The sequence below is a fragment of the Saccopteryx leptura genome, chromosome 5, assembly GCF_036850995.1.
Source record: "Saccopteryx leptura isolate mSacLep1 chromosome 5, mSacLep1_pri_phased_curated, whole genome shotgun sequence".
NCBI classification, from domain to species: Eukaryota; Metazoa; Chordata; class Mammalia; order Chiroptera; family Emballonuridae; genus Saccopteryx; species Saccopteryx leptura.
This window is the reverse complement of record NC_089507.1, coordinates 165,494,493-165,508,956: the sequence shown is the minus strand read 5'-3', so window position 1 is coordinate 165,508,956 and position 14,464 is coordinate 165,494,493. Positions and strand designations below refer to the sequence as shown.

General features: G+C 37.4%; 1 protein-coding gene across 3 annotated transcripts in view; it reads right to left on the bottom strand.

The window, feature by feature from the left end:
- Nucleotides 1-14,464, bottom strand: part of CEP112 (centrosomal protein 112) — a 423,550-nt gene that overhangs the window by 302,924 nt on the left and 106,162 nt on the right. For all 3 annotated transcript variants that reach the window (XM_066386628.1, XM_066386631.1, XM_066386629.1), the window contains exon 17: nucleotides 12,707-12,786. In XM_066386628.1, coding sequence (XP_066242725.1) covers nucleotides 12,707-12,786 — 80 coding nt within the window. The remainder of the gene's footprint in view (nucleotides 1-12,706; nucleotides 12,787-14,464) is intronic.

Genomic DNA, 14,464 nt, shown 5'->3' with positions numbered 1-14,464 from the left:
GGTACTGGCATGAGAACAGGCATATAGATCAATGGACAGAACTGAGAACCCAGAAATAAACCCACACTTTTATGGACAATTGATATTTGACAAAGGAGGTAAGAGCATACATTGCAGTAAAGACAGCCTCTTCAACAAATGGTGTTGGGAAAATTGGACAGCTATCTGCAAAAAAATGAAAGTAGATCACAAACTTACACCATTCACAAAAATAAACTCAAAATGGATAAAAGATTTAAATGTAAGATGTAAAACCATAAGCCTCTTAGAAGAAAACATAGGCAGTAAGCTCTCTGACATCTCTCACAGCAATATATTTGCCAATTTGTCTCCACAGACAAGTGAAATAAAAGACAGGATTAACAAATGGGACTTTATCTAACTAAATAGCTTCTGCACAGCTAAAGACAATAAGAACAGAATAAAAAGACAAACTACACAATGGGAGAATATATTTGACAATGCATCTGATAAGGGGTTAATAATCAAAATTTATCAAAAACTTGTAAAACTTAATACCAGGAAGAAAAACAATCCAATACAAAAATGGGCAAAAGAAATGAATAGACACTTCTCCAAAGAGGACATACAGATGGCCATTAGGCATATGAAAAAATGCTCAACATCACTAATCATTAGAGAAATGCAAATTAAAACCACAATGAGATATCACCTCACACCAGCCAGAATGGCGCTCATCAACAAAACAACACAGAGTAAGTGCTGGCAAGGATGTGGAGAAAAGGAAACCCTCCTGCACTGCTGGTGGGAATGCAGACTGGTGCAGCCACTGTGGAAAACAGTATGGAGATTTCTCAAGAAATTAAAAATCAAACTGCATTTTGACCCAGCTATACCACTGTTAAGAATATACCCCAAGAACACCATAGCACTGTTTGAAAAGAAGAAATGCACCCCCAGGTTTATGGCAGCATTGTTCACAATAGCAAAGATCTGGAAACAGCCCAAGTGTCCGTCAGTGGATGACTGGATTAAAAAGCTTTGGTACATATATACTATGGAATACTACTCAGCCATAAGAAATGATGACATCAGATGATTTACAACAACATGGATGGACCTCGATAATATTATATTGAGCAAAATAAGTAAATCTGAAAAAACTAAGAACTATATGATTCCATACATAGGTGGGACATAAAAATGAGACTCAGAGACATGGACAAGAGTGTGGGGGTTACGGGGGGGGGGGGAGGAGAGGGAGGGGCACGAAGAAAACCAGTTAGAAGGTGATGGAAGACAATTGGACTTTGGGTGATGGGAATGCAGCATAATCAAATGTCAAAATAACCTAGAGATGTTTTCTCTGAACAAATGTACCCTGATTTACCAATGTCACCCCATTAAAATTAATAAAAAAAAAAGAATTTGTCTCACGGCTAATTCAGGCAGTTAGAAGAATAGTATAAGGATGCTAATTCTGCTTCTCAGGCCACATCCTGCAAAAGGGGCCCCAAGAAAATTGGTGATTTGGCTCCTCTGATTTTGCCAATTGGGTTTAACAAAATAGGTCAGGAATGCCCTGAAATGGAACTAACAATACATGGGCATAAATTTAAAGGACTTTTAGATACTGGAGCTGATGTATCTGTTATTGCTAAGCTACATTGGCCTCCTTCCTGGCCCACTCATGCAGCAGCCACAGAATTACAAAGTATACGTCAGAGTAAATCCCCTCAACAAAGTTCTAGTTTTTTACATTGGGAAGATTAAGAAGGTCATTCTGGATTCTTTAAGGCTTGTGCTCCCTGGATGGCCAGTTAATTTGTGGGGTAGAGATGTTTTGAAAAATACGGGAGCATTGCTTGTCAGTCCTAATGGTCTAGTCAGTACTCAGATGCTTGATCGGGGATATTTGCCTAAGGGACTAGGGAAAGAACAGCGAGGAATTCTCACCCCCATAGAAGTGGCACCTAATACCAGAAGGTGTGGATTAGGATATCAAAATTTAGCATAGGAGCCTTGGTAGCTCCTGCTACCCCAATAATGCATTGTGCAGACTCAATTACTTGGAAATCAGATAATCCTGTTTGGGTAGACCAATGGTCCCTTCCTCAGGAGAAACTTAGGGCAGCTGCTCAATTGGCACAAGAACAGCTACAGCTTGGGCACAATGAACCATCTAATAGCCCATGGAATGCACTTCCATATTTTGATCTTGAAGCCTCCTGGATTATCAAGGGGCATAGGTGACCCTTACAGCTTATAGGTTTTGAGCCTCAAAATTATTGTTGTTCCTTTTTTCAAAGGATCAACAACAATGGCTCTGGGAAACTTCCACTAAATGGCAAATCACTTTTGCAAATCAATGGACAACTTTATACTGAAACAGTCAACTTCAAATCAGCTCAAAGACTAGAATTATATGCCATTATCATGGCTTTTCAGCATTTGCCATATTCCTCCTTTAATCTATATACAGACAGCAAATATTTACTATGGTTGTTTCCACTATAAAGACTGCTGTCTTAGGGACAACTGCTGATGAACTATTTCAGCAGTTCCTCCTTCTTTGAAGACTTGTATGTCAACATAGAGCTTCATGTTTTATAGGACATACTTGAGCTCACTCCATGCTCCCTGGAGCTTTAGCACAAGGGAATGCCCTTGTTGATCAAACTACCCAAAAGAAAATTATTTGGAGCAACCATGACAAATCGAGCAATTCAGTCTCATACTATTCATCACCAGAACGCTGCAGCCCTGTGTAAACACTTTCAACTTTCTCGGGAAGCAGCACGGCAGATTGGTAAATCCTGTCCAAGGGGTCCTATACTACAATCTGTCCCTTTATTTGAAGTTAACCCTCAAGGGCTCCTACCAGGACAAGTTTGGCAAATGGATGTTACTCATATACCTTCATTTGGCAAACAGTCCTATGTCCATGTTACAGTGGATACCTATTCTGGATTTATAGTAACCTCTGTCAGAACAGGAGAGGCTGCTAAGCATGCTATAGCTCATTGTCTGTATGCATTTTTCTATTATTGGATTTCCTAAACTGGTTAAACTGACAATGCTCCTGCATACGGAGCAAAAGCACTTACTGTATTTTGTCAAACCTTTCAAATTATGGGTATTTCTTACAATCGTTAAAGTCAAGGTATTATTAAAGTGTACCCAGCAAATATTTTAAGGTCAATTTAAAAAAATTTAAAAGGGGGGAGTCATATCCAGGAACTCCTACAGGTCTACCATATCATGCTTTTTACTTAAAAAATCTTAAATTTCTTTTGAATGCTGATGAACAGGAGACACCAAATCTTTTTCTCCTTCAAACTTCTACCTTCTTTTATTTGATCGAGCTAATAACACTATTTTGTCTTTTTCCAAATAGCTCCAGATATACAAAAAAGGTTTATATAGGCGGATGGGGATCCTCAAACCCCTCAGCGAGATTTTCTGAGCATGGCTTTTAAGGTACCAAGAGGCAGAAAAAGCCCAATAGAGATCAGGTGAACTACAGCTTTTAGGATAGGCCCTTAAAGGCTCCAACATCCCAAAGGGGTCTCATAGGATTCCATCTGGGTCCTGCTTCAATAGTGAATAGGAAGGTCATTGAGCTAAAGCCTGCCAGGTTTACATGCCTTTGCTGTGAGGAAAAAGGGACACTGGAAGGTAGGCTTCCCCCTTGCTCCTCTAAGGGAGGGTTCAGTCTCTTCCAGCCCTGTTCCAGCCACCTATGACCTAACCTTGCCAGAATGCTGGGGTTTGCCACTGAAGGCTGAAGGTGCCCAGGGCCGTCGGCCCCATCTACGACACTGTGGATGAGCCTAGGGTATTTCTTCCAAGAAGCAGGTAAACTGATCTCACTTGCACAAGGGCCACTTAACTATGTCTTGCCTGAATCGTCAGGTTTTTTATTCTTCCCTCGAAGATCTCTGTTGTGGGTGTTGATAGTCCTATTTTCTGCTGCTTTGCTTAATATATATATAGTGTTTCCTTTTTCCTCCTACCTCAATGCCCCACTCATATTTCAGGCTGGGACCTACTCCTAATTTAGAGCTTTCTTTCCCTCTTTTGCCAACTTCTATTATGAATTTACCTTTGGCACTCAGCTTAGTGTATCCCAAGGTTCTCTTTACCACGCCACAGTCGCAGAGCTTCAGGGAAAAGCAACCTGGTCTCATCTCTCCAGGCAGAGGAGAACAGAAGCTCCCTCTCCACACATGCTGCAGATGGCTTTTCCAGTCTACCTGAATCATTACCAGCTAGAAGCAGTGGTCATTGGGACTTGGACGTGAGCTGCAAAGTATAGAATTGTGACAACAATTCCAGTGCCATGAGGACTTTTCCTGGATGTGGACTGTTCCTGGACTTCTGCTCCTTGTGACAGCTCCTAATGGACTGAACTGTGGTGTTGGTGCCAACTTGGACTTGGTGAACATGTTAAGGACACTACTCTTTTATGGATTCTTGCTGTATTGGCCAAGAGTTTGCTTAAAGACCTTAATCATTATAAAAAAAAATAGAAGACTGGATAAAGAAGATGTGGCACATATACACTGTGGAATACTACTCAGCCATAAGAAATGATGACATCGGATCATTTACAACAAAATGGTGGGATCTTGATAACATTATACGGAGTGAAATAAGTAAATCAGAAAAAAACAAGAAACTGCATGATTCCATACATTGGTGGGGCATAAAAACGAGATCAAGAGACATGGACAAGAGTGTGGTGGTAATGGGGGGGGGGGAGGCACAAAGAAAACTAGATAAAAGGTGACAGAGGATAATCTGACTTTGGGTGATGGGTATGCAATATAATTGAATGACAAGATAACCTGGACATGTTTTCTTTGAATATATGTACCCTGATTTATTGATGTCACCCCATTAAAATTAATAAAAAATTTTTAAAAATGGGGAGTGATTAAGAAGGGATAAAAAGAAAGGAAAATTTAGAGCTGAATAAAAATTCGTAAGGGAAGTGGAAAAGATCATAAATGTAGGCTCAGAAAATGAAATCAGTGACATTATAAACCATTTTGAACATACACTCAGAGGACAAAGAAAACATAAAAATATATGAACAAAAATTAAAAATACAAAGGAATGATAAAAGATACAAAAAGGGATCTGAAATGAGGATGCTAAAAATTAGAACATAAACAATTCAATTCAATACCAACACTGAATAAGTGGTTCTGGAAAGTAATAGACAGATCTGGGCCAGAAATAAAAATGTGAGATTTTCTAATACAGGGCTGGGCAAAAGTAGGTTTACAGTGGCTCATATGAAAAAGACATGCCAGCTATGATTATTATAATAGTTTTATTAACATAAAAGAATATCACAATGACACAGGAAACCTACTTTTGCCTAGCCCTGTGTATGGTATTTGAAGCCAGGGAGCTTGATGATGAGCTCATTTAGCAAGTATAAATATAGAAGAAAAATAGTGAAGAACTGAACCTAGGACACTCTAATGAAATACAGAATCCTGATAGACAAGGACTCAGAGGGCACTAAAACGGAGCACCCAGTCAGTTAGGTAGAAAACCACCAGATGCTTCTAGTACAATGGAAGCACAGAAAAGAGAATTTCAGGAAGAAGAAAAACTCCAAATTTGAGGGTGATGACCAAGACAATGACACAGGAAGCCCCTCTTCCCATAGACTCACTGACACCATTACAATGAAAGATGTCCAGAAACCAGCTAACTAACCCCTACACATCTCTGGGGGGTAACCTTATAAGCAGAGACAAATATCTGACACATTTTAATGAGAAAATACATTATAAGTTGTATCTGTTCTTAATTTTAGAACTAATAGTAATGGAAAATATACTGAAAACATATAAATGCAACTAATTACTCTTTCAATTCATATATTCTCGGCTAACACCAACATCACACATCCGTTAGTAAGTACAGTATTATAAGTTACAGGCTACTGTTACATTGTAGTGGAACAGTTTTTAAAATTACTCTCACAAGAAAACTTTTCAGAAGTACAAATCTGTTTTCTAAACAGAATAAAATTTCTTATCAAGGTAACCCTGTAAAGATATTTTCATTCACTTATTAAGGATAAAAATCTTCGCAAGTTTCCTTTTAGCTTCTTTCTAGATAGTTCCTTAATTCACATTTTTCCCATTTTAAAGTATGTATCACCATAAATTCCTTGAGATACTTTAAACAACTTTACAAACAAAATGACCAAGCCACAGTTCCTCACTTTGGCTATAGATAAAACTAAATTTAGAATTATATTATTCAGCTACACTTTAAAATTCCTACACAAGGTTGATTTATCCTAGCTTTCCCTTTCTACCAGAATTCAAAATTCAAGCTCCTGGGTAAACTGCAAGGTTTTCTGCTTTTAATGCAATTCATCCAAATTTTTACAGTAAGCAATGTTCTATTAAAAAACAAACCTAATCAAAATGTAGTCTACTTCTTTGAATTATCACAAGATTGTTTAGTATTCAATTTAAGTCTTCTTTTAAGATTAGTTTCTAGCAAATAAAAGTACAAAAACATTGTCATTATAACTTTGCAGTTTTATTATCTTTACTCTAAGGCATTCCTATTTGAAGATTAATCTCTCTTCCTACCAATATAACAGCAAACAAGCTACCAAAGATAAATGAAGGAGATTTAAAAGAGCCTCATATGAAAGATTTTCCACTCATGTTTAAAAATATAACTTCTTTAGAAATATAACTTTAGGGGTAAATAATCTGTTTTCTACTGTAATGGAAAGTTATAAACACTATGTATACTGAACAAGAAAAAAAAACTTTCAAAAGCTTATGATAGTTCTCTGGAAAAATAATACCTCAAAACTATTTTATAAATTTCATTTTATTTTATTTAATTTATTGATTTTTAGAGAGAGAAGAATGGGGGGAGGATGAAGGAGGGAGGGAGGGAGAGAGAGAGAGACATTGACTCACTATTCCACTTATTCATGCCATCATTGGTTGATTCTTGTATGTTCCCTGACTGGGGGTCAAACTCACAACCTCAGCATGTTGGGACGATGCTCTAACCAAATGAACTACCTGGCAAGGGCCTAAATTTCCTCATTTTAAACAAAACTATGGAAAAAAGTCAGGCAAAAGAACTAGATGGTGAACATTTGCTGAGTATCATTAACATTAAAAGTTGGCTTCTGAACAGGTCAAATAAAAATATAATTCAAGAACATTCTGAATTACCTAGGAGACATAAGGAACTTGCTTCTAAAAAATTCTATTTGCAAGTGAAATTGTATTTACAAAGACAATGGTATATGAACATATGACTACACATTTTCAAACAATAAAAAACAGCTCCCAATAACAGAAATCTTTACTGAGGGAGCAATATGAAAAAAGAAAACAAGAATATGTTAAAAATAAGCCCTTAAAAATTTTTAACACTATTTCCTTACTTGTAACACTTGCTCGTTTATAATCACCAGTTCACCAACTAGCAGGTCCATGAGTCAGATACTCATGTCTTAGATCCCCTAAACAAATAAAGTTAACATAATGACTGCGTTTGCAGACCTGGATGTTCAATACTGCACTTTGGTGAAGTTCAAGTGAGGAAAGGCCTCCATTAACATCTTCCCTTTGGTCCCAAGCCACCGAGTAATCGAACATATTTTACTTAACACAACATAAAAATTGGAGGGAGGTGTATATCTAACATAGACGTGTGTATGTGTTTAAAAAAGAAACATAATAAAAATGTCCTTGGCAGCACTCTTAATAATAACCCCAAACTAGAAGCAGCCCAAATAGATTATGACAGCAGAATGGATAAATACACTGTGGTGTGTTCACTTTAAAGTGCTGTTCAGTAAATGAGAATGAGTGAACTACAATGTTATGTAACAATATATCTCACAAACCTAAATGCAGAGCAAAAGCACTCACTGCTATCTTGCCCCATCAAGTCCTGAATCATGAGCTGCATGACCAAGGGGTTGAGAGCAGCAGTGAGAAAGGCACATAGGATAGGATTCTCAGGAGGGTGTTAAAGGGACACAGATCCTGCTCCTACATCATGGACTCCAACAAGAAGCCTGCCCATGAGCTGCTGGGCCCCCAACAGATCCACAGCCACCCCTCGCACCTTGTGTGCCTTTCCCACATACACCCCAACCTGTGGGGGGCTCACTGTGTGTATCCCAGGGGTGGCATCTGGAGTGAGATTTGGCAGCTGGCTAGGGAGAGCACACAGAAAACCTGCCCAAACCTGAGGGCCCGAGAGAGACCACAAACTTGAGTGTTAGCACCACTTTTGTTAAAACAAAAAAGAGACTGTCAGTACTTGACCTGATATGTTACACTTACAGGATCAAGAAAAGGCGTACAAGCTTAAGAATTCAGCCACAAGGGAAGGATAAAACATGGAGCAATTGTATCCCAGAATGTCTGGGAATGCCTCACAATAACTAGCAGGGCTAGCAAAAGAGTAACAAGCAATATTCTTATTGGAAGAGATTCAAACTAAATATGATTATTCTCCTCATTTTACAGATATAAAGACTGAATCACAGAGGAGTAAAGCACCAGCCCAAGGTCACACAACTAGTCATCTGAGCTGGAATTTGGATCCACGACAGCTGGGTTCAGAGTCCACGCTCTTTTTCTTTTTTTAAACTTTGCAGGTGTTATTTAATAGTCCAGTTCATTTACGGTAGGATGTTTTAACTGATTTTCTGTCTCAATGTGACTTGTGTAAATCCTTAGTGGTAAGACTTCATTTCAGGTAGTCTTCAGTGGGTTATTCAGGTTGGCTGTTCTATCATTTAGCTGTAATTCTAGTTTGGACCTGGAAGGAGGTTAGTGTGACTTCCACCCACTCTGTTGACATCTTGGGTCCCCTTTAGGAGTCCATGTTCTTAACCTACATGAAACTCAAATGCCTCGAAGAACCGTCTGAAAACTGAGAACTTAAATACAGAAATAATTTCATTTCTGGCACAATATCCACTTTCCGGTTCAAGTTGATGTTATATTTTAGTTTCAATTATATGTCATTTGTTTATACTATAAGCCATTTCAGTCTGCATTAGAAATAAAAACAGATATTTTACTTGTCATTTTTTATGTTAAGTTCACTATATTTATATATTTTAAATACAGGAACTATTATGAAATAGTGAAGGGGCTGCAAAGTACAGCATAAGGAATAGAATTAATGATATTGTGATAACTATGTACAGTGCCCAGTGGGTATTAAAATATTAGGGGGAACACTTTGTAAAGTATATGATCGTCTACCACTATGCTGTACACATGAAACTAATAAGTATAATATTGAATTATAAAATAAATTCAATAAAATAAAATATAAAAAAAAAATAATCATAACTTAAAACCTAATAGAAAAAAAAAGAAAAAGGAAAAGAAATACAGGAACTATTTCCTTACTAGAATAAACTGTAATAGGAATTACTATTATTTCTTATATTCATCAATTATTTAAATGATATAATCATGAAAGTACTTCAAACTTACAGTGCTTTTTGGAGTCACCATTTAAAAAAGTCAGTAGCATTCTAAAGAGTTTTAGACAGAACTCCCATACATATATATGCATATACAGCAACTACTACAACCAAAAGAATGTTTTAGTTCAAGAAGGGCTTACTTCCTGTGGGTCATTTATAAATAACCACATCATCTAAAGATCTACAGTAGATGTTCTAGTGGAATTTCTACTACATATTTTCAATATCAACTGAGAAACAGCAAGCTTATTAGTGTCGGGGTAGAAATTTTGATAACATTTACAATTTGACAATGCAAAAAGTTAAGAGGATTTTGAAAATAGTATCAATCAAAAAGATGACTTTGGAATGTTTCACCGAATACTTTAAAAGGAATAAACCAAATCTATACATTCTATATCTATAATGTATAGATTTTAACTCCTCCAAAAAAATATAAACTTCAAAGACTTACACCAAATTATTTTGTTATATATGGTCATTTCCCATTCATAAGTCTATACGTTTTCCATATACTTTAATTTCTTTGACAAATGAAAAACGAACATATACAATTCAAGGCATTTATGGTTACAATTTCAGATAAACTTTAGTTACTGGAAGTTAATAAAAAGGATCTACAGCCTGACCTGTGGTGGCACAGTGGATAAAGCGTCGACCTGGAAATGCTGAGGTCGCCGGTTCGAAACCCTGGGCTTGCCTGGTCAAGGTACATATGGGAGTTGATGCTTCCAGCTCCTCCCCCCTGTCTCTCTCTCTCCTCTCTCTCTGTTTCTCTCTCTCTCTCTCCTCTCTAAAATGAATAAATTTTAAAAAAATTAAAAAAAAAAAAGGATCTACAGTAGCAGCACCCCCTACAACCCAAGAATATTTTCCTTTGGAAAAACAGCCAGCTTGTGCTATTTACTGTGAAATTTGGACCACAAAATAACTCAACTCTGCTTTCAGACCAGATTACACCTGCAGTCCAGGTGTGATATTGTTAGAATCATAAATTTAGTCAAAATAAAGACATCACTAACATAAGGAATGGGAAGAATAGATCTATAGGAAAATTTTATTAAAAATCTAAAATAGCTTTTTTAACTCTGAGTAAAATTTGGTATTTTGGTAAAAACCTTTAAAGCTGTAAAGAGTGTTACTTGGCTCAGTAAATGCTTATGTTGTATATGGAAAACTATGGAGGCTTCAAGGTTCTTTCATAAGCAATTAGTGAACATTAAAAGATACTACACTGTTTTACACAAACTCCCAATACCCCACTGAAAAAATGTTTCTGAATTCCAGCTGCACTTATTGTCAACAACTGAATACCTAGTACTCTAAGTATTTCAAATGCCTGATCTAGACTATAAAATCTTAACAGCATTAGGTCTTGAGCTATATAGCTTCTAAGCCTTCTATTTCTTTTATTATGATACTGTAACATATAGACATTGTAAATACTAAACAAATATTTGTTGATTTACTCACTTAAAGGTATTATCTCTTCCTTCAGAGATATAAAATGCAAATCAACAAGCCAATTAAAAATGTATAAAATTACAAAAGAACAGAGACAAAGTAGAACAAAAGTGAAACAAAAGTGCAACATACTGGGTAAATGAACAAAGTTGTCAGTGAACATTTTAAGGAGGAAAAAGTGAATGAATAAGGAATAAAGGAGGGCATCCCATCTGTAAGGAAAGCAAGAATGCCCTCGTTCTGTCATTATTTAAGTTGGAGTATGAAATACAGTTAATACCATAACGTTTAATGAATGTTATAGGTCCCTCCTGACTTCATCTAATTCACAGGTGGCGATGTGAACAATAGCAATGAGTCCCTGTGTAGATAAACTGATAGCCCATGATGCCCGGTACATAAATTATTGTAAGACGTTCTATTCAGCAACTCAGCCAATCCACTGCAACAAAAAGTGAGGGAGAGGGAATGGTTATGCAATCTTTCCAGAAAAAAACTTGATACTAAATTTGTTTGAGCCTGGGTCTTCTTTTTGGCCTTTCTGTAAGTGATTCTTACACTTACAGAAGTGTAAGTGGGATGCAGGAAGAATGAGTTAGATGATTCCTTGGAGTTAGCCAGATACACTGAGTTCCAGTAAGCTTTCCTTCTTAACTCACTTACGTGGGTCAGGTACTCTGTGAACCTTTCCTGCACTAGAGTTCTTAGTACTCTGCCATATAATTGCCAAAGTTCTTTAGTATCTTTCCACCCAGACTATAAGGTTCGGGAAGGGACTACACATTGCCTGAGACATGGTGGGAACTCATTATTTGTGGAAAAAATCTGTATTTTCCTCCTAAAACCTGCCAGATAAATCTAGTGATAAAGTAGGATCTAATCAACTTAGTGAACAAATAACAAAGACAAGTAAAATCTAATATTTTAATGTGCATGTTTAAATTTTATATCATGAGGCAAAACCTTTCCTAAACAATGCCTGTGTAGTAGTTCATTTTCAAATATAACTGAAAGATTTCATTACTCACATTTCTCCAAAAAATCTATAGAGGAATTTCTAAATGTTCTGAGACCTAAATCTTACTGTTTTTTTTTTATCTGTTTTCATTTAAGAAGAAAAAGCCTCTGAAACTACTACATTCTATTTTCTTACAATCCTATCACTTAAAAACAGCTGGACTGATTTTTTCTTTAAAAAAATGACTGGAGGCCCTGGCCGGTTGGCTCAGTGGTAGAGCATCAGCCTGGCGTGCGGGAGTCCCAGGTTCAATTCCCGGCCAGGGCACACAGGAGAAGTGTCCATCTGCTTCTCCACCCCTCCCCCTCTCTTTCCTCTCTGTCTCTCTCTTCCCCTCCCGCAGCCAAGGCTCCATTGGAGCAAAGTTTGCCCGGGCGCTGAGGATGGCTCTGTGGCCTCTGCCTCAGGCACTAGAATGGCTCGATTGTGGCAGAGCGACGCCCCAGATGGGCAGAGCATCGCCCCCTGGTGGGCATGCCGGGTGGATCCCGGTCGGGCGCATGTGGGAGTCTGTCTGACTGCCTGCCTCCCCATTTCCAACTTCAGAAAAATACAAAAAAAAAAAAATGACTGGCTGGCAATGAAATTCTGAAAATAGAGATTCATGACAGAAAGTGACTCAAACTAAACCATAGCAGATTTATTATAAAAATATGATTTTTAGGTTCTGGCTACTTAAGTTGGCTCACAATTTAGAATAAGAGAATTTTTTAAATTAAATACGTTACAATTTTACTCACTTCAAAGCTTCTTCAAATTTATGGATTTTCTTTTGAGTGTCTTCTTTTTCTTTATCAAGTTCACGCTTCAAGTCATGAACCTGCCATGACAAGACATGTAAAATTTATCAGAGAAGTTTGCTCAAGGGAGAAATACAACCAATGAAACAGCAACCTGAAATCCACTTTAAATATAAAATTAGACTTAAATATTTCAAGATAGAGACATAGTTAACCATAACCATTTACCATATAATTATTTCAATACTCTACTTCAAATACCAGTTTGCTGGTCAAAGTTAGTAATCTACCTGGTATGTGGGTTCCCTGGAAAATAAACTGATAACATAAAAAACTCAAAAAGGGAGGAATTGCTTGGATTTTTTTAAATTACATATTAGCCAAAGGAAAGAAACCTCATGAGCATCAGAATACAATAAGTAATGTGTCTGTATTCCCAAACACATACAAATTATGATGGAATAGTCCTCTTCCACTGCTGGGAATGATTGATGTGACTATTCAATGTTTGCTGAATTTAGGAGGAAGTCCCCCCACCATGAGTATCTGTTTCCTAAATGTGGCATCCTTTGAGTAGGTGGGATGGCAGCGTGAGTGACAACAACAAATGAAAATTTGACTTCACAGAAGACTCTTCAAACGTAAATGCAGATAAGCATTCCCAGTGAGGAAATAAAGCATTCCCCGGATCTAAAACCAGGGAAAGGGAACTTTGGTACTGCTGACTGAAAGGGAGGAGTACAGCAGCAGCCCCAGTTCTCACTGCACGGCCAATGGCCATTGAGAGTACAGAGCCAGCTTGGGGGGGGGGGGGGGGAGGGCAAAATTCAAGTCACTCAGTTGTGGCGAGGGTACACCAAGCAGCTACACACCTGCTAGCAACCCAGGTGAGCCTAAAAGTGCAACTGCTGGTACAGGGGATAGGAGAGGGACAAGAACAAAACCAACAACACACACAATCACAAACCTTCCAAAACACTGAGTCACTGCTACCCAAAAATACCTGTAGTTAGCTATTTATAATAATTTGGATGGAGATCTAGTTAACTCAAAAACCCTATATTTTTTTACTTTTTCCTTTTATAATCTTTTTGTATTTTCCCCTTGGTGTTTTAGTAACATACATACATACATACATACATACATAAAATGGCTACTTGTGGACAGAAAGACATGAGAGTAGAGAGGAAATTTTCCAGAAGAATATCAAAAGGCTTCTACGGGTTGCTATGACAGCAATCACCAAGGTGGGAAAAAAAACTGAGAAATAGAGAGAACATGTCAGATGGTGGGGAGAGTGGACCATCAGGAGAATTAGGAGACAGGAGCTCCTCTCCCATATTTTAAATGGTAAAATTAGAATACCTCATAAATACTTACCTTATTAGGGGGGAGAAAGCAACTAACTTGTATCGCAAATTTTTGCCATTACATTCTAAACACTTTACATGGGAAAGGGAGCAGTTCTATTGTCCAAAATTCTTTCAGGTTCAAGTTTGAAATTGCTGTCTTACTTATTATGGTGGACCCCTAGTATGTGTTACACTGCTTGGTACACAGTAAGCTTGCTAAATTGGAGCAAACACTTTACTACAGCCACAGAAGCACCATGCCAACACTGCTCCGGTTTCTTGACTGTATAGAATAAAAGAATGAAAGTCTCAAAATGAAATTCAGATATGAAGTAATAATGAACATTTTGGAAACATGTTTTTATATCAGTAAAATCCTTTCTTGAAATAAATTCCTAAGTAAAAA